Source organism: Coffea arabica, chromosome 4e (assembly GCF_036785885.1).
Source record: "Coffea arabica cultivar ET-39 chromosome 4e, Coffea Arabica ET-39 HiFi, whole genome shotgun sequence".
Classification (NCBI taxonomy): Eukaryota; Viridiplantae; Streptophyta; class Magnoliopsida; order Gentianales; family Rubiaceae; genus Coffea; species Coffea arabica.
Genome location: NC_092317.1, coordinates 45337812 through 45362428, shown reverse-complemented (window position 1 = coordinate 45362428; position 24617 = coordinate 45337812). Strand labels below are relative to the sequence as shown.

General features: G+C 38.3%; 2 protein-coding genes and 1 non-coding gene across 3 annotated transcripts; 2 read left to right on the top strand and 1 right to left on the bottom strand.

The window, feature by feature from the left end:
* Window positions 1-376: 376 nt before the first annotated feature.
* Window positions 377-6459, top strand: LOC113741426 (protein NEN1-like). Its single transcript, XM_027268955.2, has 6 exons — window positions 377-823; window positions 1419-1576; window positions 2955-3001; window positions 3318-3381; window positions 4697-5442; window positions 5982-6459. Exons 1-6 carry the CDS (start codon window positions 532-534, stop codon window positions 6211-6213), a joined length of 1539 nt encoding a protein of 512 aa, XP_027124756.1. The 5' UTR covers window positions 377-531; the 3' UTR covers window positions 6214-6459.
* Window positions 6460-8959: 2500 nt separating this feature from the next.
* On the bottom strand, window positions 8960-9066 carry LOC113743121 (small nucleolar RNA R71). The gene has a single exon (XR_003461006.1). It is a non-coding gene; the product is annotated as a small nucleolar RNA R71 (small nucleolar RNA).
* Window positions 9067-19866: 10800 nt separating this feature from the next.
* LOC140005644 (uncharacterized) lies at window positions 19867-20571 on the top strand. Its single transcript, XM_072046663.1, has one exon. It carries the CDS (start codon window positions 19867-19869, stop codon window positions 20569-20571), a length of 705 nt encoding a protein of 234 aa, XP_071902764.1.
* Window positions 20572-24617: the final 4046 nt, after the last annotated feature.

The following is a 24617-nucleotide window of genomic DNA, read 5'->3' as shown; positions in this document are numbered from 1 at the left end:
AGCTAGCTCGCGAGTAGTTCGGTTCGCGTATATCCCTAATACTACCATGTAACTATAACGTAACTTTAATGGTTAACACCTGTAGCAATACTTTTTATTTAACATTTTTTCTCAAATTAAAAACCTAAATTTTTTTTATCATAACTTTAAGGAAAAATTTCTCCAACAAAATAAATAAATAAATGTTTCATTCTCAAATTAACAAAAGAAAATGTCCTAAACTTCGGATTGGCAGGACCAGAAACCAAAGCAATCCGATATGCCTTATAAACGAGGAAAGCATCGCTTTCACCTTACGTGTTCCTCATATCCACGCTTTTCTTTTGCGTCTGCAACTCTGCAAAGCATAGAATCACAGCCCACCTCCTTCTCCCACAAGCTAACCCAAAATTTCCCCCCAACCCAGAATATAAATGCCTACAGAATCCCTTTCTTCATTTCTCTCAAAACCCTTTTCAATTTCCATCCCAAAACCAACCCAGATTAGTCCCAAATTAGCAAGTGATTAGCGAAATTATTAGCATAATTGAAATGAATTTAGCAATGGTTCCAGCCGTGGATAAGTCGGAAATTGCGTTCTTCGATGTGGAAACCAGCGTTCCAACTCGGCAGGGTCAAGGGTTTGCGATTTTGGAATTTGGGGCGATTTTGGTTTGCCCCAAAAAGCTAATTGAGCTGGAGAGTTACTCGACTCTTGTTAAACCCTCTGATTTGTCCCTCATTTCTAATCTTTCTGTTCGGTGTAATGGGATTACTAGAGATGCCGTGATTTCGGCTCCAACTTTTGCTGAAATAGCTGATAAAGTCTACGGCATTCTCCATGGTTGGCCCCCTATCTTACTTTTCTCGCTTTGTCTATAGAAATTTAGACATGTATTTGGAAAGTTAAGTGCTCTTCTTGTAAATTAGGATTCTTGTTTGTTAGCATTTAGTTTTTGTGGTTTGCTATTTTTATTGTACCAATATAGTTTCTTTGGTGTTGTTGATGAAGGAGCAAAGTTTGAGACTTGAAATGCTGGATTTTTGTGGGGTCTTCTATGATTTCTGTGAATTGAGCTGGTGAAGAATTTCATTTATACAGGGAAAAAATGTATTTTTGTACAAAATGCAGTGCTAAAAATACCGAGAAAAGTATACATTTGGTACAAAAGTGGGTCAAAATGCCCTCATAATAAGCAGCCCCCAAAACTGTGCGCTTTCTAGCAATCAAGCGTTTATACGTGCCTCTTTCACTAATTGTGGTATTTTGGGGTCATTTGTGGATATTTTAGCTCGATGTTTTGTGATCATAGGGAGTATTTCAGTGGACAAGATTTTGATTTGAAATCTTGAGAATGTAAAGTTCATCATTGTGTGTGTTTCTGAGATCGTTGGGATTATGATGAACTGACTTTTAATTGTTTTGTTTTTCTATACAGGGAGGATATGGGCAGGGCACAATATACTAAGATTTGATTGTGCTCGGATTAGAGAAGCTTTCGCCGAGATCAATAGGCCAGCTCCGGAGCCCAAGGGAACTATTGATTCACTGGCATTGTTAACACAAAGATTTGGAAGAAGAGCTGGTGACATGAAGGTGCAATTATCTTGTCCCCATTAAATTGTTTTATGAACTACACTTTTTATTTTTTCTTTTTGTGAGAGTTTGAAGTCTTACGAGGGATTGGAAGGACAATAAAGATAATAAATACTGATTATCGTGGCATTTAAAAGTTTTTCTTTGGGGCCTAAAGTATGATTTAATTTCCTATAGGTAAATGAGATATTATGTCAATGAGTTTAGAAACCATTAGAGGACAGATTGGATGTACTAGTGCAAAGTGATTAATTACTTAAGCAATTTTTGGTAAATCATCTTTCCTATATAATATGGATTAACTATAAGTTTTGGTAGACGAATATATTCATTGCCTCAGTAAAATAAATGTGTAATACCTCTTTTTTTTTTAGTTTTAGTGTTTGGTTGTGGGAAAGAAAATCAGAGGATAAGATTTGCTTAGGGCAGAAGAAAAGATAAATAACTTTGTTGCATTTTATTTTGCTCTAGATGAAAAAAGAAGAGAGAGAATATATTTGTATCAAAGGCCAGGGGGAAGTAATAGAAGAAAAAGGAGAAGTTTGAAGTATTTAAAAGATTTTCCTGGAAAATCTGATTGCTATCATTCAATGCCATTCTTCTAATATGCAATACCATTCTTCTATCATTACAGTAAATAAAAACTCATGTTTAAGAACATAATTTGTACCCTCAATTTTCATCCTTATAGTTAATCCAATACAAAGGACCCAATCCCTACTAATTCATTCTTGCTCTGGACTCATGCTTGACTTGGTCGACTCACTGATTCTTTTCCAACTAAAAAGATAATGTTTCCAAATACCATTTGGTTGGATTTTTTGGGAAGTGCTTGGGAAAAAATTGATGTAGCACTTTTTTAGGAAGTGTATGTGATGTAAAAAGGTGATTGGAAATTGTATAGAAGGAATATTCACAGAAAACGTAAAATTTTTTCTCCAAAAAATCACAATCCAACAAGGCTGATCCAATCCAAATACTGTATTTCTACTCATAAAATTTTAGTTTACTTGATGAAATTTTTGAAGTCAAACCACAGAAAGTAATCAACTATTATCATTCATGTAAAATAAAATTTGAGGTTTGATCTTATAGATTGTTTGTTTGTGCATATAGGTAGACCATTAAATGGCCATAACTTTAATAAATCAGTACTCTTGTTGATGGGTTCCTTAGATAAGACCTTCCTAGGTTGAATTTTAGTTCATCCAAAAGAATCTGAATTTTTGCTAGTCAGATCTGATCGTCTACAACTAACATTTTGAGTATCTCGAATCAGTTTAACATGTATGCATTCACAGTTTGAACAATTTTGTTATTTTCTGAGCATTTGTCTAGCATGATGATTAGATGCTAATACGAGTTGCTTGATGTTCAGATGGCCACTCTTGCGACCTATTTTGGAATTGGTCAGCAAACACATAGGTATGGTTGCTTTCTCATTTCTCAGTCTGTACAAGTACCTTCTTTTTCCTTAAATGTTATCCTATAGAAGTTTTCTATGATAGCGCTATTAGTTTAATAGTTAAAACTGAATTGTTCTTGTTTCCGAGTGACTTGACATAGAAGGCTGATAGACTAGTGTTTGACTTCCTTTTGTCATCCGGTTGTTACATTTAGCAAGCTATGCGGATCAACAAACATCCAAACATGTAGATTATATTGTTGTGTTGTCACATGTATCATGCCTGAAGGATTCATTCTGCTTTAGCCTTATCTCTCTTCAAATGTCATGTTGCAGGAGTTTAGATGATGTTCGGATGAATCTTGAGGTTCTCAAGTATTGTGCTACTGTTTTATTCTTGGTAATGACAATTTTCATGCTCTGATATACAATTTTCTTAATTTGATTTGATAGCGCAATTTTTAATAACTATGATCAGTGGTCAGTGCGTATGCTTAGTATTAAACATTCCACCTAACTAGTTTAAAATGACACCTCTTTCCGGCTTTCATTTTATTTGATGAATATCTCTTGTTACATCTACTCAATTTTTTGCTGGTTATTGACTTCTTCAGTTGGCGGTGTTGACCTATATAGCTATTGGGCAAATCTACTAAAAGTTTAGTCCATTAGATTTTTTCAAGAGCTAAATATCTATAAAAACTTTACCAGCCTGCGGCTCAAGCTGTTTTCATTTTCTGCCATTTGAGTTTTCCTTTTAGCTCGCCCCACCGCCGCCCGGGGGGGGGGGGAGGGAAGTAGCAGATATGTTAAATCAGTTGTGGAAATGTTCCTATGGCACCATGCCATTTAACATGAAATTATCATATTTTCTCATAAAAGATTAAGATGTCAGTGCATTTACAGGGGTTTAAGCATTCAAATTTTGTCATTTCTTGTTTTAAGTATTTGACGTACCCTCTCTTTGTGATAAGATGCTAAATAATAAATAATAATAACTAGTAGCCATTCTTAATTAGTGGTTTCTAAAATTATTGGAATCAGTTATGACAGATTGCGCACATTATTCTTGAGGGTAAATTGTGTACCCAGCTGCATTTCTTCCAATTCTTGAATCAGTGACTCCGTATAGATGTCGTCTCCTCCTACCTTTACCAGCATTAGCAATTGGTATACAATGCTTCATGTTGAGATTAAACTCTGTAGAAGTTAGTTGAAAATAACCCACTCACCTGTGGGTGGTAGCTATGCTAAGGGACTCTGAAATTCCTTAGTGGGGTTCCACAAAGCTCAACTGCTTTGTGGCCGTGTTAGGTGGACTTGAGCAATTCTGATGCTTTAGTAGAGGCAAAAATGGGCTTTTGATTAGTGAATATTAGAACCGTTGAAGGATCAAAAGAAAGTTGAATCAAAGTGTCATTAATGCTGCAAAAGATTGATGGGTAGTTTTACCTGAGTGTTCGACTTGAATACTAAGAGGATGTATCTATGATGCTTCTAGATGAGCTTATCTTAGCTATTGCTTCCCTAACAAAGGATGAGTTAAAGTTCATTTGTGGATGACCATTTAAAGTGATAATGAGCTTTACTGCTTTCTGTTGAATATTATAACCTGGATGTTAAACTATACCTTGTATTATTCTTTAGCTTCGCTGAGATTAAGCAACCTTCTCTCTGGTGTGAAGTAAATAGCTTGATTCTTTTCACACTCACAGGAGTCCAGCCTTCCTGATATATTCACAGAGAATAGTTGGGTTTCTCCAAATGCTACTACAAGAAGTCGCAGCAATGGGAAGGCCTCTCCTGAAGCGATAGGCTTGGACTCAAATGAACCATCATCCAGCAGTAAAGTTGAAAATCATCTGAGATCAACTCCTGCAAATCACCTGGAGGAAGCTCATCCAATCTTATCTCTTGTAACTCCCGTCACAAATATAGATGTCCAGGATATAGTTGATCCTAACTCCAATGGGACAGACCCCTTTGACATGGGCTTGTTGAGGAATGAAATGGAGAGAGAACCCCTTCAAGTAGAGGACAGCATGGAAGAAGAAGAATCTGGTTCAGCCTTACAAGAATCTTCAACAACTTCATCTGAGGGTTCTTGCGGTCTGATTGATTTCCTCGAGCCTGATGAAATTTCTATACCTTCTGTGTCTGTCATTCTTGCCCCCTTCTACCGTGGGACTCGGAAGATACAAATATTGCATAAAAGTATAGCATTACATGTCTGTTGTAGGCAACTGAAAGTGCGCTTTGGAATCAGTAAGAAATTTTTTGATCCTGCTGGTCGCCCCCGGTTGAGTTTTGTGGTGAATGCATCACCAAGCCTATGCAGAATTTTAGATGAAATTGACAAGCTTGCTCAAAGGCTGTCTGTGGATTCTGGTAGCAGCTCCGAATGGAGGCCTTCTGTGACTAGAAAGGCTGGCTTCTGGAACTTTCCTACTGTGCGACTGCAGTAAGTTGCTTTTATTTCTTTTTCGCTTTCAAAGTCTCCACCACAATATAATAGCATAACGGTTAAAGTTCAATTTTCTAGTGATTTCATTAGTTGCATTTTTGTTTGGTTATCCTATCCCTTCTTCCGTACATAACATTGTGATTTTCTGTTTATGTTCAATGGTTTAGCAACAGATTGTGTCACTTAATGTGCTAGATAAAGGTTGAGAAATTGTCTTTATTATCATCTGTTTCATAGTTAAAAAACTTATCATGCACAAACCCGATTCATTTTAATGATTTTCTTTTTTAGTTTTCTGCTATATTCCTTCTCCTCCTCTACTTTTGACTTTTTTGTCATAACTATTCATGTTCTGAGATATTGGTAAAAGTAAAGCAATAAATAATCTTCTAGCCTAAGCGACGCTGCAAATCTAAAAACTTTTGCTCTTTTCAAAATGGGCCAATAAAAAATTTGCTTTCAGATGATTAGGACCCCAGATTACTCATCATTTAAGTTTTATCTTCTAATTCATGTATATATGTTTGAAATTACAGCTTACCCACCATAGCAGATGGTGATGTGGTTCGTTGGGCCACAGAGATATACCAAAAAGAATCTTCGACCATACAAAGGCTTGTGTTCAGTAAATTTGACACTGAAGAACTAGATCCCTTATTTACACCTGGGAATTTTGTGGATGCATACTTCTCCTTGGATGCATATGACTACCAGCAGAATGCTGGCATCCGTCTAGTGGCAAAGAAGTTGATTCTACACCCCAACTGACAGATGATGACTTGAGTCAATACTAACTTGTAATTATCTGACTACTGAAAAGACATGATTCTGTTCACCAAATTGTGGTAGAGGATTCTTTAACTTTTAATTGTTTTACCATTGTTTTCAAATTGTAAGATGTTATACTGCAATCTTTGGCAGCTTTTTAATTTCAAATGATGTCAGTTGGATCTTATTGTTTTCAAGTTGTAAGATGTTATAATGCAATCTTTGGCAGCTTTTGATTTCGAATGATCTCAGTTGGATTTGACTTTACTTGGGCATGCTGTTTGCTTGTTTCTGTGGCCTCAATAACCTTCTGATTATTTGTTTACCAATGAGTTTCGGCATTATTGTGCAACCTGCGAGTTAAGTGAGCAATTCGATATTCATTTCTTTGTCAAATTAGTTTGAGCTTTCAAAAAGAGTAAACTCCGGACAGTTATGAAAGTGCTTCAGTAGCGGAGTTGTGTTGCTCTTGTGAACCTGGTTTGCGAAGCAAAAAAATGTTTTAGAGAGGAAAAAAAAAACACACTTAAGTAGTGCTTAGATTCAAAGTCTCTCCGCTGACAATTAATTACTAAACTTATCTCTCTAGAATTGAGAGCTTTCCTCCTCGGTGTAGGAGCAAACACTTTCGAACACCTTTTCTGATAGGGAGTTAATTGTTAGTAATTTTATTGTTAATTTTCCTCTTTATCCTTGCCAAATATTGTTTTAATTGTCAATATATATTTATATTTGGTATTTGGATATAATTTCAGAAAGTGGAGCAGAAAAGTGCTAAAAGGGGACCTTCTTGAGAAGATTTCTCTACGCGTGAAAGCTTCTAAAAGCTTTCCACCATCAGCCCAAATTGTGCAAACCAACGGAATTGCTGATGAAGAATTGAATTGATATGATGAAATCCACTAGCAATAAGAAATCAAAGCGGGGACCACGTAGAAAGTTTGTTCTTATTGTGGGAGATATACTCATTAGTCATAGGTGGACTTTGATGATGAAAGTAGCTTTTCTATTTGCTTCCTACGTAACTAGTTCTCTTATAAAACTAGTGGAGAGGAGAATGAGAAGGGAGCTGAAAAAGCTATTAGACTAGTTTTGGAGTTTTCTCTCAAAATAAGCTCCGTAGGAGGATAGAGGAGTTTTTAGTTTTCTCTCCGAGGGATGTTCCAGAGGAGAGAATAGGGAGTTGTTTTGGTTTGTTGAATTCTAGTGTGCAATTTTCTTATTCTCTTCCGAGAGCTTTGTTATTCACTCTATCAATTATCGAAGAAAGATGATGTCTTTAAATTCAATTGAATTGTGTGAAGATTTTCTTATGAGGCGTGGCTAATTTTCTCATCTAGTCAAGGATCAACGCGAAGACGCAGTCCCAAATATCTGTGAGATCTAATTAATTTTACATGTTCCTTAATTTGTTAATATTTGCATGTTTTCTATTTTAATTTCCATGAGATTATTTTGTTTATTGGATATCAAGGGCCCGATGTGCAATTTGACTTATTAATCTCTTGTCAAATTAATCAATTAAATCCGTAATTGTTTAGTTGGTTAATATTAGTGACAACTAGTATTTTCACATACTAGGGGGACATGCAATCTGATTTAAATAACCCTCGTAGCGTGTTATTAATTTGGGTTAGGCTTTTCTAGTTTTTAATGCAATTAGGAAATTAATTCCTACGGTCGTACCTAGGAGTATTTCCTGGTTAGGGGTAATCAACGGTCGTACCTTGGTTATTAATAAATTAAGGAAAAGCTGGTCGTTAGAGTTTATCGGCGACTATAACTAACCTGTTAATAAAATTAAGTGAACCTTTGCATCAATGATCGGATGAATGGACTGTGTCTGCGTAGTTGTATCCTTGGCTAGAATTTATTTATCATTTATTTAATTGCTATTTATAATTGTATTAATTAATTAATTATTTTTAGTTAAATTGTTTAATTATTTTTAGTTTATTTCTGATAAAAATCCCCCGTGTCCCGAACTTGAAAAGAATCGAATTTTTTCCAGTCCCTGTGGATTCGACCCTACTCACTACTATACACAGAAAATTCATTTTTCTCGAGTAGGTATTTATTATTGCACAGGCTCGACGCCTGTCAATTTTTGGCGCCGTTGCCGGGGACTGGCGTTAATCATTTGTTTCTTTTTAAGTTCATTTTTTTTCTCTGGTATTTTTCTAGTTTATGCCTCGCTCTTCTCGTACAGGCGAATTAATTTTTGACCCTGAAGTAGAGAAGACCGCGCGTAGAACGAGGAAAGAAACCAGGCGGCTCAGGGAGGAGCAATACGATATTGCACCTCAGGAACTTGATCCAGAGGTTGAGCCGACAAATTTGTCTGGTGACAATTCAAGTGATTCAGACCAAGAGAAAGTCACTATGGCAAATGCACGAACACTAAGGGAGTTGGCTGCTCCTGATTTAAATCAGCAGCCCTTGTGCATTACTTTTCCACATTTAAATGATGACACTTCCTTTGAACTAAAATCTGGTCTAATTCATCTCTTGCCATCTTTTCATGGTCTACCAGGTGAGGAGCCCTACAAGCACTTGCAAGAGTTCGACGTCGTTTGCAACAGTATGAAACCCCCGGAAATTACAGAAGAGCAAATAAAGATGAGGGCTTTCCCCTTCTCTTTGAAGGACTCCGCAAAAGACTGGCCTACCGCCTGGTAGTATCACCACGTGGGACCAACTGAAGAAAAAATTCTTGGACAAGTACTTTCCGGCATCTCGAGCTGCAAGCCTAAGGAAGGAGATATGTGGCATCAAACAACACCCAGGCGAGTCACTCTATGAGTACTGGGAGAGGTTTAAGAAACTGTGCACCAAATGCCCTCAACATCAGATAAGTGAGCAACTGCTCATTCAATATTTCTATGAGGGGTTGCTTTTCAGGGACAGAAGCATAATCGATGCTGCAAGTGGAGGGGCGTTGGTGAACAAAACCCCTCGAGGAGCATGGGAGTTGATTGAAGGGATGGCTGAGAACTCACAGCAGTTTGGTTCAAGAGAGGACATCCCGACGCGTAGGGTGAATGAGGTGGAAACGTCCTCTATCCAACAGCAGATCTTCGAATTAACATCTTTCGTAAGACAATTAGCTGTGGGGAGTGCTTCACAAGTCAAAGTGTGTGGGGTGTGCACTGCCGTGGGTCATCCTACGGAAATGTGTCCACTGGTTCAAGAAGAAACTGCAGAACAGGTGAACATGGCTGGCCACGCGCCCGCGCCAAGAAAGCAGTACGACCCGTACTCAAACACCTACAATCCTGGTTGGAGGGATCACCTCAACCTTAGCTATGGAGGAAATAGGCAGTCTAACTTTGTGCCAAATAGACAGCAAGGGCACCAACAGCAGTATCATCCTCGCCTACCACCACCACCACCCCCTTCAAACTCAAGTCCGTCCATGGAAGAGATGATGAAGCAATTACTTGCTAATCAACAAAAGACGGATTCAGACCTGCAAAGCATGAGAAATCAACTGGGACAGGTGCAATCATTGCAAAATCAAATGAATCAAATGGCTATAACAATCAACCGTTTGGAGTCCCAAGTTCAAGGAAAGTTGCCATCTCAACCTGAGGCGAATCCAAAGAATGTAAGCGTAATGACCTTAAGGAGTGGCAAGGAAGTTCAAGGACCCGAACCCGTGATTCCTAAAGATAAGGACGAGGAACGGATTGAGAAAGAATTGGAAGAGGAGGGCACAGACAACAAAAATGCAAAGGTAACCTCGAACCCAATTCCTACAACTAAAACTAATCCACCTCCCTTTCCTAGCAGGTTAGAGAAACCAAAGAAGCAAGATAAGGAAAAAGAGGTCTTGGAGATCTTTCGCAAGGTGGAGATCAACATACCCCTGCTGGATGCGATTAAACAAGTACCCAGGTACGCAAAATTTTTGAGGGACTTGTGTGCCAACCGCAAGCGGTTGAAGGGGGATGAACGAGTTATAGTTGGGGAGAATGTTTCAGCAATTCTACAAAGGAAACTTCCACCAAAATGCGGAGATCCAGGTATGTTTACTATTCCTTGTAGGATAGGTAATACTTTGATTGGAAATGCCATGTTAGACCTAGGAGCCTCGATTAATGTCATGCCAAAGTCCATTTATGCTTCATTAAACTTAGGCCCTTTGAAAGAGATTGGGATAATAATCCAATTAGCTGACAGGACCAATGCATACCCTGACGGGTTGATTGAAGATGTTTTGGTAAAAATTAATGAATTGATTTTTCCAACTGATTTTTATGTGCTCGACATGGAGGATGAACACTCCCGTGATCCGTCACCTTTGTTGTTAGGTAGACCCTTTTTGAGCACAGTCCGAACCAAAATTGATGTTAATAAGGGTACTTTGTCTATGGAATTTGATGGTGAGATTGTTCACTTTAACATCTTTGAGACCATGAAATATCCATCCGATTCAAATATTGGCTCTGTTTTCTCGATAAATGTTATTGACCCTGCTATACAGGAGGTTTTTGAAATTGAAGGCAGGGATGAACTAGAGGTTGTCCTGACCAGGCACTTTGAGTCCGAAACAACCTCTAGGGTAGAGTTGAGTGAAGAGCTTAAATGCGTGATTGGATCGTTGTAAACGTTACCAACCACGAAGACAAGGTATGATCTTGCACCGATTTTCATACCCGAACCTCATCAAAGGTTACTTCCATCTGTGGTGCAGGCACCTGTATTGGAACTAAAACCACTGTCGAAACACCTAAAGTATGTATACTTAGGTGAAGGGGAGACACTTCCAGTGATCATCTCCGCGCGTTTATCAAAGGTTCAAGAAGAGAAACTATTTCGAGTTCTTAGGGAACATAAGCAGGCGATAGGATGGACCATCGCCGACATCAAGGGAATTAGCCCCGCGGTGTGTATGCACCGAATTCGACTCGAGGAGAATGCTAAACCCGTACGGCAAGCTCAACGGAGATTAAATCCTCTCATGATGGAGGTCGTAAAGAAAGAGATTTTAAAACTGCTGGACGTTGGAATTATATTTGCAATATCAGATAGCCCGTGGGTAAGTCCAATACAGGTGGTCCCGAAGAAGGCAGGGGTGACAGTGGAATCAAACCAAGATGGTGAGCTCGTACCAATTCGAAAGCCCACCGGATGGCGACAGTGTATCGATTACCGAAAGCTAAATGCCGTCACGAAAAAGGACCATTTCCCCCTCCCTTTCATTGACCAGATGGTGGAGCGATTAGCATGTCGAGCTTACTATTGTTTCTTGGATGGATTTTCAGGTTATTTTCAAATTGCCATCGCACCCGAGGACCAAGAGAAGACTACTTTCACCTACCCATTTGGAACATTTGCATACCGAAGGATGCCATTTGGATTGTGTAATGCACCTGCTACCTTTCAAAGATGCATGGTAAGTATCTTTTCAGAATATGTTGAGAAGATTATTGAGGTTTTCATGGACGATTTTAGTGTATATGGTGAAAGTTTTGAAAACTGTCTAGATAACCTGAAATTGATTTTAGTAAGGTGTATAGAAACTAATCTCGTGCTTAATTGGGAAAAATGTCATTTTATGGTTGAACACGGGATAGTTTTGGGTCATGTTGTATCATCTACAGGTATTGAGGTTGATAAGGCAAAAATAGATGTTATATCTACTTTACCTTACCCAGCGAGTGTGCGGGAAGTTCGTTCTTTCTTGGGTCACGCAGGTTTCTATAGAAGGTTCATCAAGGATTTCTCGAAAATTGGAGCACCCTTGTTCCAACTTTTACAAAAAGATGTATCCTTCGAATTTGATGAAACATGTAAGGGGGCATTCAATAAGTTAAAGGAGTTATTGATCACCTCACTTATTATCCAACCCCCTGACTGGAACCTCCCATTCGAGATCATGTGCGACGCCAGTGACTATGCAGTTGGTGCGGTATTGGGTCAAAGAGTAGGAAAAGCAGCTCATGCTATTTACTACGCATCTCGAGCCTTGAACGGAGCTCAATTGAACTATTCAACCACCGAAAAGGAACTTTTAGCAGTTGTTTTTGCCTTAGAAAAATTTCGGTCTTATTTACTTGGTGCTAAAGTTATTATTTTTTCTGATCATGCAGCTTTGCGGTATCTGTTGACCAAAAAAGAGGCAAAACCGCGATTGATACGGTGGATATTGTTGCTACAGGAGTTCAACCTGGAGATCCGAGATAAGAAAGGGGCGGAGAATCTGGTAGCAGATCACTTGAGTCGAGTACAAGTCGTCGAAGATGACATCCCATTGAGAGAAGCATTCCCCGAGGAGCATTTATTTTCTATTAACTCATCTTTGCCTTGGTATGCAGATATTGTTAATTTTCTAGTCACTGACAAATTTCCTACAGGATGGCCTAAGGCAAAGAGAGACAAGTTGAGGAGCGATGCAAAGTTCTACATTTGGGATGATCCTTACCTCTGGAAGCGGGGTGCTGATCAAATCATCCGTAGATGTGTAAGTGAAGTTGAATTTCAATCTATTCTAGCCTATTGTCACTCTTTTGCATGTGGAGGTCACTTGGACCGAAGAGAACGGCTCGTAAGGTGCTAGAGAGTGGATTCTATTGGCCAACTCTATTCAAGGATGCCTACTCATTTTGTAAGTCATGTGATAAGTGTCAAAGAGTGGGTAATATCTCTCGTAGGGATCAAATGACTCAAACCCCAATGATTTTTGTTGAAATTTTTGACGTTTGGGGCATTGATTTTATGGGTCTTTTTCCTTCGTCCTTTGGTTTTTTGTATATATTGCTTGCTGTAGATTATGTTTCAAAGTGGGTAGAAGCAAAGGCCACCCGCACTAATGATTCCAAAGTGGTTGCAGAATTCGTTAAGTCTAATATTTTTGTTCGCTTTGGGATGCCGCGAGCAATTGTAAGTGATCGGGGTACTCATTTCTGCAACAAAAAGATCGCTGCAATTTTTAGGAGATATGGTGTCTTGCACAAAGTCTCTACATCCTACCATCCTCAGACAAATGGTCAGGCGGAAGCATCGAACCGAGAGATCAAATCAATTCTAGAAAAGATGGTCCGACCCGATAGGAAGGATTGGAGTGTGAGACTAGATGATGCACTATGGGCATATAGGACGGCATATAAGACACCCATTGGCATGTCCCCTTACCGATTGGTATTTGGAAAGCCATGTCATCTCCCGGTCGAGTTTGAGCATAGAGCATTTTGGGCGGTCAAACAATGCAACATGGATATCGAGGAAGGCGGAATTCAAAGAAAGTTACAATTACTAGAGTTGGAAGAAATCCGAAATGAAGCATACGAGAATGCAGTGATCTATAAGGAGAAGAATCGGATCTTTCATGACCAACAGATCTCTAGGAAGACATTCGTCTGCGGGCAAAAAGTTTTACTATACCACTCCAAATTGAAACTATTTCCAGGTAAATTACGTTCTCGTTGGATTGGCCCTTTTGTTGTGACTAATGTCTTTCATTATGGTGCAGTAGAGATCCAAAGTTTGAAGACGGAGAAAAAATTTGTGGTGAATGGTCACCGTCTCAAGCCGTATTATGAAGGATTTCCAATTGAACGGGTGGAGATGATGCAACTGGAAGACCCGATTTGCTTAGTTTAAGCAAATTCTGGACTTCGTCTAGCCAAAGACGTTAAAGAAAGGCGCTTTTGGGAGGCAACCCAATTTTTAGTTTTGTTAGTTTTTGTTGTTCAATTCGTTAAATATGTGTCTAAAAAAAAAAGTGTTTTAGCAATTAACATTTTCGAAATCTGAATTCGAAAAAAAAAAAACAAAAAAAAAAAACTATTTTTTCTTTCCTTTTTATTTTTCTCCTTTCTTTCTCTTTACTTCTTTTCTTTTTTCTTTATTCTCCTCTTCTTTCTTTCTTTCTTTCTTGCCAAGCCGCTGTCCCTTTCTTTTTCTTTCTTCTTCGGCTGCGAACCTCACCCCACCGCCGCCCACCCCAGCTCTTCTCGCCGCTGCCTCGGCTCTCCTCGCCAAGGGTGACCACCAACTCATCTGACCTCCTTCACCCTTGCCATAGCCACCGCCTCCAAGATCCGCCTGAAGCCCCGAAAGCCGCGCACCACCAGATCCAGCTGCCGCAAACTCTTCTCTCTCACAGCCACCACCTTCATCGCACCACTGGCTTCGTATGCACGCGCTTGCCTCAATCTCTTTCTATTATTTTTTTTCATTTTCTTATTTTATTATTGCAGTATGTTTTTATTATTTTTATTACAGTACGTTTTTGAAAATTTTGCGTGTTTGGACTACCTGACATTTCTATTCCTCCTTAGTTGGGTACTTCTGTGTTACTTTGCTTGTTTCTTTTTACTTTGCTTGATTTTTATTTATTTAGTAGATTGACTTGTGGTTAGTCGTGTGATTTACTTATTCCTTATGCGTGCACCGATGATACTAGTTTAGGGTGTTTTGCATATCTTTATTGATTTTACTTCGACACCTGTCAATTTTTAGAATTGAATGTCCAATCGTTAATCATTATATATATATATATTTTAGGTTGAATTGTGTTTAATCTGCTGTACTTTGTGTCTAACTGTGGGTAATTTGCTACAGTTGTTTGTTCAATTGGGAGGTGCCTTTAACACTTAAATTTACTTATTGAAGTAGATTGCCTTCAATTGCCTTATATGAGAGCCTTTTGTCTGTTTGCATTTCAATTACTACATTGATTGGGGTGATTTTGAGGTGCATTATTATTACATTTGGATAGTCTATTGTGGTTTGGAGTGCAATTTGGAAAGAATGGTGAAACCACGATCTCGACCCTTTGACCTCCGCTCCGCCTCCTCCAACTACAGGTGCTAATAGCTGGCACCAGCTTCAGGGGAGTTTCGTTGTCCTTCTTCTTATTTTTACTGTTTCATTATCACATTGAGGGCAATGTGTGATTTAAGTGTGGGGGGGATTTGGGTTTAGTTTTGATTGGTGTTTCTTTAATTTGCTGCCTTTCTTACTAGTGTTTTGATGAATAAATATGGCAATTCATTCGTTTATTGCTGGTTGTGATTTATCTTATGAATTTTGTTTAAGTGGCAAGTAAAAGTATGTTATCTTGGTGAATACCATGAGTTTTATGACTTGGTGCAATTTGTGGTTAACTTGTTTAAGCAATATAAATATTTTACTAGCAATTGTTGTGTGGATTGGGCAATTGTTGATCTCAGTTCTCCATGTTAGGAGATGACGTGGGCCATGATCTTTAATTATCTGGTTTTCTGGTGCTTTAATTGTGATTAATAAATGACCCTACTCCGCTAGTGTTGTCACCCAGTAACCGGGAGTCTTCACCACAAGTGTCGACTTTCGCGTCAAAAAGTGACTATATATATGAGTAGTTAGTCCTGAAGTTGTGAAGAGTTGAGTAACTGGGCTCTTTCATCTAAAAATGTCAGAGTTCACGTCAAAAGACTTGAATAGCTTGGGACTGAGCATTTGTTAAAAAAAAAAAAAAAAAGAAGAAGAAAAGAAAATAATAAGTAAGCTTATGATCATGTTGGCCTGCCGATCCTTGTTCTTCAATGTTGAGATTTTGATTTTCAGTTGACCCAATTGCTAACTTTTGCTAGTTTAATATTTTGATTTCTTAGACGAGTTAGCTATGAATTGGACGAGTCTATGATTTCAGGAGCTAACCGGGAGAAATATGTCTTGACACTTAGCCACTAAAACTTGATTTTGGGATAAGCGTAGCTTGGCAGTAAATGAAATGAGAGTTAGCCATTGTTGAGTTTAGTGTTCCCATGCTTGAGGACAAGCATGATTTAAGTGTGGGGGGAATTGATAGGGTGTTAATTGTTAGTAATTTTATTGTTAATTTTCCTCTTTATCCTTGCCAAATATTGTTTTAATTGTCAATATATATTTATATTTGGTATTTGGATATAATTTCAGAAAGTGGAGCAGAAAAGTGCTAAAAGGGGACCTTCTTGAGAAGATTTCTCTACGCGTGAAAGCTTCTAAAAGCTTTCCACCATCAGCCCAAATTGTGCAAACCAACGGAATTGCTGATGAAGAATTGAATTGATATGATGAAATCCACTAGCAATAAGAAATCAAAGCGGGGACCACGTAGAAAGTTTGTTCTTATTGTGGGAGATATACTCATTAGTCATAGGTGGACTTTGATGATGAAAGTAGCTTTTCTATTTGCTTCCTACGTAACTAGTTCTCTTATAAAACTAGTGGAGAGGAGAATGAGAAGGGAGCTGAAAAAGCTATTAGACTAGTTTTGGAGTTTTCTCTCAAAATAAGATCCGTAGGAGGATAGAGGAGTTTTTAGTTTTCTCTCCGAGGGATGTTCCAGAGGAAAGAATAGGGAGTTGTTTTGGTTTGTTGAATTCTAGTGTGCAATTTTCTTATTCTCTTTCGAGAGCTTTGTTATTCACTCTATCAATTATCGAAGAAAGATGATGTCTTTAAATTCAATTGAATTGTGTGAAGATTTTCTTATGAGGCGTGGCTAATTTTCTCATCTAGTCAAGGATCAACGCGAAGACGCAGTCCCAAATATCTGTGAGATCTAATTAATTTTACATGTTCCTTAATTTGTTAATATTTGCATGTTTTCTATTTTAATTTCCATGGGATTATTTTGTTTATTGGATATCAAGGGCCCGATGTGCAATTTGACTTATTAATCTCTTGTCAAATTAATCAATTAAATCCGTAATTGTTTAGTTGGTTAATATTAGTGACAACTAGTATTTTCACATACTAGGGGGACATGCAATCTGATTTAAATAACCCTCGTAGCGTGTTATTAATTTGGGTTAGGCTTTTCTAGTTTTTAATGCAATTAGGAAATTAATTCCTACGGTCGTACCTAGGAGTATTTCCTGGTTAGGGGTAATCAACGGTCGTACCTTGGTTATTAATAAATTAAGGAAAAGCTGGTCGTTAGACTTTATCGGCGACTATAACTAACCTGTTAATAAAATTAAGTGAACCTTTGCATCAATGATCGGATGAATGGACTGTGTCTGCGTAGTTGTATCCTTGGCTAGAATTTATTTATCATTTATTTAATTGCTATTTATAATTGTATTAATTAATTAATTATTTTTAGTTAAATTGTTTAATTATTTTTAGTTTATTTCTGATAAAAATCCCCCGTGTCCCGAACTTGAAAAGAATCGAATTTTTTCCAGTCCCTGTGGATTCGACCCTACTCACTACTATACACAGAAAATTCATTTTTCTCGAGTAGGTATTTATTATTGCACAGGCTCGACGCCTGTCAGTTCAAGTCTTTTGACGTGAACTCTGACATTTTTAGATGAAAGAGCCCAGTTACTCAACTCTTCACAACTTCAGGACTAACTACTTATATATATAGTCACTTTTTGACGCGAAAGTCGACACTTGTGGTGAACACTCCCGATTACTGGGTGACAACACTAGCGGAGTAGGGTCATTTATTAATCACAATTAAAGCACCAGAAAACCAGATAATTAAAGATCATGGCCCACGTCATCTCCTAACATGGAGAACTGAGATCAACAATTGCCCAATCCACACAACAATTGCTAGTAAAATATTTATATTGCTTAAACAAGTTAACCACAAATTGCACCAAGTCATAAAACTCATGGTATTCACCAAGATAACATACTTTTACTTGCCACTTAAACAAAATTCATAAGATAAATCACAACCAGCAATAAACGAATGAATTGCCATATTTATTCATCAAAACACTAGTAAGAAAGGCCACACCACTTTCCACCGTCCGTACCAGAGCCCGCTTAGCTTTCAAAATTTTTCAAATCTCAAGAACACAGCTAGCGGAAATCAGCTGGTCCAAAATTTGGATATTCCTGAAGGAGTTATGCGGGGGAATAGTGAGGAGTCTAGTAACCCATGAAGAAGAATCAGCTCACTAATGGCCAGTAGCTTCAGTCACCTTCATTTCCTTGCACTTTCTTCTTTTACTTCTTTGTCGTTGTCATTTCGTTTTTCTGCTTAGTATCCACCTAACGAAGGGTAGAGGTAGATTTCTGTGGTATGCATTCAAACTATGAATATCCAGAATTCCAAAAGGGAAGAAGGTTTAGCTTTCTTTTTTAGCTTTTCTTTTATATAACCTACTGTGTTTTGAGCTTGCTGTGCATTTTTATCTCTTGTAAACACAGGTGAAAAGGCTATTTGTTCGTCCTGAGATAGTACTGGGAACACTGTAGGGTCTTGGGGAAGATGGAGAAAGCTCTAGCAATTGCTCTGCGAAGGTTTGATTTATCAGATAAGGAAGTGGGTGGAATAGATTTAAGTAATGATGATGTAGAACAAAGCGTTCAAGATTGCAGAGGAAGTTTGGTAGGTCGAATTATGGGAGATAAGATAGCCAATTTCACTGGGGTAAAACAGTTCACCAACTATGTTTGGGGTTATCCCAGAAACTTACGAGTCACTGAGATAGGCACAAATGTGTTTCAATTTCAGTTTGAAAGGGAGGAGGATAAGGAAAAGGTAATGGCAGGAGGTCCGTGGATTCTAGACAATCAGGTGCTCGTTATAAGGGAGTGGTGTGTAGGATTTGAAAAACAAGTTGAATGCTTTAGCTTTGCCAGCTTCTGGATCCAAATCTGGAATCTCCCGGTACACTGGATGAGTAAGGCAACGGGAAGAAAATAGGGGGGATATTCAGGAAAGTGAGGGAGGTCATACTACCACCTAGGGGCGGAAAGGAGGGGAGGCATATGAAAATATATGCGGAAGTAGATTTGCACCAGCCACTGGTAAGAGGGACAGTAGTGAAACTGAATGGAGAGATGGTCTGGATTGAATTTCGGTACGAACGCTACCCAGATTTTTGTTATAAGTGTGGTATCATAGGACATGGAGATAAAAATTGCAGAATGGAAATGAGGGCCAATCAATCCCATAGGGAAGCACAGTTTGGACCGTGGATGAGAGCAGGGAATATAATGACGTCACCACTTTGGGGTGAACATGGAAAACAAATGCACCCTAAGGGACAATCCAACATACCGGATGGGGTTGACTCAGGAGGAAAGGAGGATGGGATAGGGGAGAGAGCAGTACAACATGAGAGGATGAGACAGAGAGCAGAGGGAGGGGGACAAAATGGGAAGGGATATGTAGGAAAAGGTAGGGTGGGAAAAGGCTTTAGTATTTAGTGATATGGTAGAGAAAACGAGGGAGCCAAGGACAGACGAGGTGAGGATGGGAGATCAGGTTTTTGGCAAAGAAATTCAAGTACAGGAGGAGGAGAAAAGGACAAGGGAGGTGGAAGGTCACATGGATTTCGAAATGCAAGGAGGCGAGGTGGGAGATGTAATAAAGGATTGGTCAGGTAATAAGGAGAATGTACAGAAGGTAGGAATGGGGGAAGGCCAAGAAATAATGATTCCTCTAGCTTCTGTGAAGGTGGAAGACAAACGAAAGATGCAAAGAGGATTCCATAGGCTTAAAAGAACACCACTGGGAGAGATAAAAAAGAATACTCATGTGGGGGATCAGGGGGGCAAAAGAAAGAAACCTATAGTTAATGAGGAGGGAGAGATAATGGAAGAGGATGGAGGGGAAGAAGGATTTCAGGAACAAAGAAGAAGGAAAAGTCAAAAAATGACTAAAATGAGGGAACTGGAGGCAATCCCATTAAAGCCTCCACAGTGTAAATGAAGGTTTTGGTATGGAATTGTCGAGGTGTGGGAGGACCTTTGACAATTCCCCAACTAAAGGAGGTGATAAATCTCCACTTTCCAAGTGTTGTCTTTTTGGCTGAGACAAAGAATCAGAAAACAATCATAGAAAAGATTCAAAAACAATTAAAGTTTAACAATTGCTGTGTGGTTAACTCTAATGGTAAAGCAGGAGGTCTTGCAATGATATGGAAGGAAGATATAGAAGTGATAAGTATCGACCAGGGGACTTTCTTCATAGGGATGAAAATGAAAGACAGTGATTCTGGTTGTAAATGGTGGCTGGTGGGAGTTTATGTGAGCACAGATGAGAACACAAGAAAGGTACAGTGGAAAATGATAGAGCAAAAAAAGAGGGAGTGGGGGGAACATTGGGTATTGGTAGGGGATTTTAATGATATCAGATCTGGGGAGGAAAAATGGGGAGGGAGGAGGAGACATGAGAGTAGCTTTAAGGAGTTTAATAGGTTTATAAAGGAAAATGAGTTAGTTGATTTAGGCTTTGAAGGGAAACCGTGGACATGGTGCAATCAGTGGGAAGGTGAGGGGAAAGTAAAAGAAAGATTGGATAGGTTCTTGGCTAGTGTCAAATGGTACCAAAGGTTTGATAGAGCTCGCTGCAGTCATATAGAAAATGAAGCATCAGACCATAGTATTTGTGGCGACCCCACTTTCCCCTAAGGCGAACCAAAGTGTTGGCGGGCCGCCTGCCCAACTCTCGCCAGGACTCACGCAAGCATTCTAACCCAAATCCTTTCGAAAAATAACCTAATCTATCACAAAACAATTTTTCCGAAGAAGACCGTCACTAAAACCACATTAACTTCAGAGATAGCGGTGATTTAAAATAGCCAATCGAGACTCTTAAACGTCCCACATGCTACAATCCAAGGTATAAAGTCGTACCAATCCGGATAGATAATTACATACATCACTAATACAAACTTACAAGCCAAACGCTCGAATTAGGGTTTACACATTTTCTAACTTCAAGTGGCAATCCAAATAAAAGTACATTATCCAAATTAACGCATTACAACCCACAAAATAAGTCATAGCATTCAAATGCATTCCAAAAGGAAAACATGAGTAAGTTTCAAAGCTTTCAATTTCCAGCACCTGTTAAGGAAAACAAGTAAACGTGGGGTGAGCTAAATCTCAGTGGTGCCCCAAAGCATGCAATCACATAAGGCAAGTAACGAGTATGAAATTCAATAATTAAGAAAACGTATAACAGCACAAAGTAGGATACAGGGGCTCTCAGGAGCCAAATTCCTCGCTTGATCTGAAACCACCGTAGTTGACCCTCCGTCAACTCTCACTACTTATGATCCATGTAGAGTATCTCATTTTGTTTCCTAACCCGTCACCGTTCATACCCCTGTCCCGGGCCCGCACATCAACTAAGGGAGCAGTATACTCGAGATATACCCTCAGGAAATTAGGAGCAGTATACTTGCGTATACCCTCAGAACTTTGGTCGAGAGATTCACCCAGCGACGTCACAACACATGGATTCACTAAAACATTTCACGCAAATCACCACTCGAACGGCTAGTGTGATAAAGTACACATTGCTCGCTTCGATGGATCAGAAACCATTTTTGCAATTACCACATATCAAGTCAAGGAAGCACTTTATTCAAGTAGGCATAGAACAAGCAGGGACACTCACCAAGAGTGAAGTTCAGATGTCAAATTGGGAATCGAATTCCACGTCCTCGCAATATCCTAGAATACCAAATTTTGAAATTATAAGTTTCTATTCAGTTTTTAAACTTATGCACATCGAGGTTTATCTAATATATTACTAGTTTACCTTCCCATAGTAATTTCAAGAGTCCACTTAGGTTGAAACTTGACAAAAGTAGTAGAAATATTTCTTATAGTTTTCCTTGAGATACTTATCCTTATAAAAGGATAACTAGTATTATTTTCTTGAAATAAATCGACAAACCACTTAATATCAAAGTTAGAAAAATACTTTGAAAATTTCTTTAAAGCTACGGTTCTTGCAAAAGTTATCACTAAAAACTATTTTACCTAAAATAAAGTTTCTTGCCGAGCAAGTTTCTACGTTTTTAATTAAAGTTATTAAAACTCTTATTTTGGAACTTTTCCTACCGACAACTATCCAAGGGTAAATCTTAAAGAAAGAAAAGGAATTAAAATAAGACTTAGGGTTTTCAAACTAGTGAAATCATTTTCTAAAAGTAATAAGGCTAGTTTACGCTTAAAGGAGAAATATCGAGTTGGCAAGGTTTAGAAAATTCCTACACGAAATTTCTAACTTTAACCTTCAGTGCTAAGTTCTATCGTACCATACTAGAGTGAAGATATATTTAAATAGCTTGCTTAAAAACTTCTCAAGTTCACAGGACCAAAATGGATTCCTTACGATTCCGATTTACAAGCACATAATATTTAAGATTTGTCAATATAACCAACTCACATTTCAAATAGAAATCTCACTAGGGTTTCGTCAATCATTAGCCCTAGGTTTCAACAGATTCAATTCTGATCAAGAATAAAACGAATGACCAAGGTTTCGTCAATCATTAGCACTTGGTTTTGGCAAGCTCATATCACATCTTAACTAAAACAAAATGAAGGTAAGGCCTCCAAGAAATTCCAGCAATTAAAGTTCATCATCCTTTAATATTTATAAAACCATTCAAATGGTCAAGGGCTTCATCAATCATTAGCCCTTGACAACCATCAATCACTTCCAACCACAATTCAATCAGGAATTCAAATCACAATTAAGCTAAATGTTCGATCCAAGTCAAAATTCAGTTTCATGAAGAAACAGGACATTCAAGCAGGTCAGCCTACTTTGAGGAGTCACGGACAGCAGTACATATGGAGGAAAAATATGAAATTTCTACAGAACAAAGGCCCGTGATTCTAATTTCAAATGCCACTGACGGCACCTTAAACGGATTTTCCTACACCAAGATATAAGCATTTTACTGAAACTGGTCAGAAAAATCCGAAAATCTGAAATCTCATTTTTCACTTGTGAAAAACTCCTTTGTTAACACTAACTTGACATGCAGAGGATGGTTGTTAAGTTACAGAGTGTATTGTGCAATAATACGAAATTTTCAGCCCAAAACAACATTTTTAGAACTAAAATTCGCCACAAGAAATCTGGAAAATTCCTTTACTATCTCTATCAACTTGCTTGAGAATTTTCTAGGTCTACACTTCAACATTTTTGATCAATTCAAACCACAATTCAAATGTTTCACATCAACATATCTTATAGAACTTTAAAACTACATATTCCAGGCATTTCCAACCATTATGCTTCAAAGAAAAATTTCAAAACCAAGCTGAGATTCCAACTCAACCTTCGGCTATCACAAAAGAAATTCTAGCCTTTATATACCAACATTTTTGGTTCAATCTTTCAATATATCAAATATTTCATCGCTAAACAACTTACACCACTTAAAATTTACATCTCTTATGTATTTCTAAACCATTATAATTCAAGGGAAAAATAAAATAAAATTTCAGAAACCAATTAAAATTTCCAAAGTCAAACTGAAAATTCTGGTTCATACCTCTCGGCTATCAATATTTTTTTTTCCAGCACTTAGGGTTTTATAAATCCAACTTTTCCTTGGCTAAAACATGGTTTTAGATTCTCAAATTCGTCCTGTGAACCTTTGGCTAGCTAATTAACATTTCTGGTTCAAAATCGAATTCGAATAACAACTTCAAACATCCCAAAAATCCAGAAATCTGTCCAGCTAGTCACGGATGAACATGCATGAAGAAATTTTCTGTTTTCATTTTATTTTCTTGGTTAGCCGAGCTACTTAGCCTCATGCAAGACTTAATTACCTTATTATTAGTGAGGTAATCACATTCACCAGTTTAAATTGTTACCAAATAAACAGATTAGTGCTGCCTTTTCATTTCAGTTACTCGGCAGTCCATTTCCTTCCAAATCAAGGTTTCTTATGCTTCTAATTTAATCATCCAATACACACAAATCAACATGCAAAGCCACCTAAAGGATTTACTTATCATATCCAGCTCAGAACAGGTTCGGACAGCAGCTATAAACATCCACAAATCCAGAAATTCCTACAACTATTCTCGGATGATCTTGCATGCAGCAAGTTTTCTTGTTCATCTTTATTTTTCTGAGTTAAACCCGTTAATTAGCTACATGCAGAGCTTAATCATCTTGAAATTTACTAGTTAGTCATGGTTAGAGGCTCAAAACAGCAAAATTAACCCAAATGAAGTGGCATTATTCCAGTCAGATCCTCGGCAGAAACTTTTACTTCCAAAACAGATTTTTCCACAACTTTGATTTTATCATCCGACAGCAGAAACAACACATGCAAGCCCTGATACAGCTTCATCTACCAGCAATTAGCTATTCTAAGACTCGAATTTACCTCACCTAGGAACTCAGCTCACGCACAAGGAAGCGATGAAGTTTTTCTCTCTCGGCTTGCGCACAATATTTGGTCCTGGTTTTTGGTTTGCAGCTGGAATGGTGTTGTGGTGAAGATGGTTGCAGCTGGTGGAGGTTGAAAAGAAAACGGAGGAGACTCACGCACAACCTCTCCCTTTCTTCCTTCAACTAACGGCCAGAACCAGAAAATTTGTTTTGCAGCTCGCGGATTTCCCTCTCTCGCTCTCTCTCTCCCTTGGTCGACGATAGCAAGGCAGAGTAGGAGTGCAGTGGTGGTTTGGGATAT

Excerpts from the sequence above, each read along its gene's own strand:
- LOC113741426 (XM_027268955.2), top strand. The coding sequence starts at position 532 with ATGAATTTAGCAATGGTTCCAGCCGTGGATAAGTCGGAAATTGCGTTC. Across the intron at positions 824-1,418 it reads AGTCTACGGCATTCTCCATG|GGAGGATATGGGCAGGGCAC; the intron begins GTTGGCCCCCTA and ends TTTTCTATACAG. Across the intron at positions 5,443-5,981 it reads TTTCCTACTGTGCGACTGCA|CTTACCCACCATAGCAGATG; the intron begins GTAAGTTGCTTT and ends TTGAAATTACAG.
- LOC140005644 (XM_072046663.1), top strand. The coding sequence starts at position 19,867 with ATGAAGGTTTTGGTATGGAATTGTCGAGGTGTGGGAGGACCTTTGACA.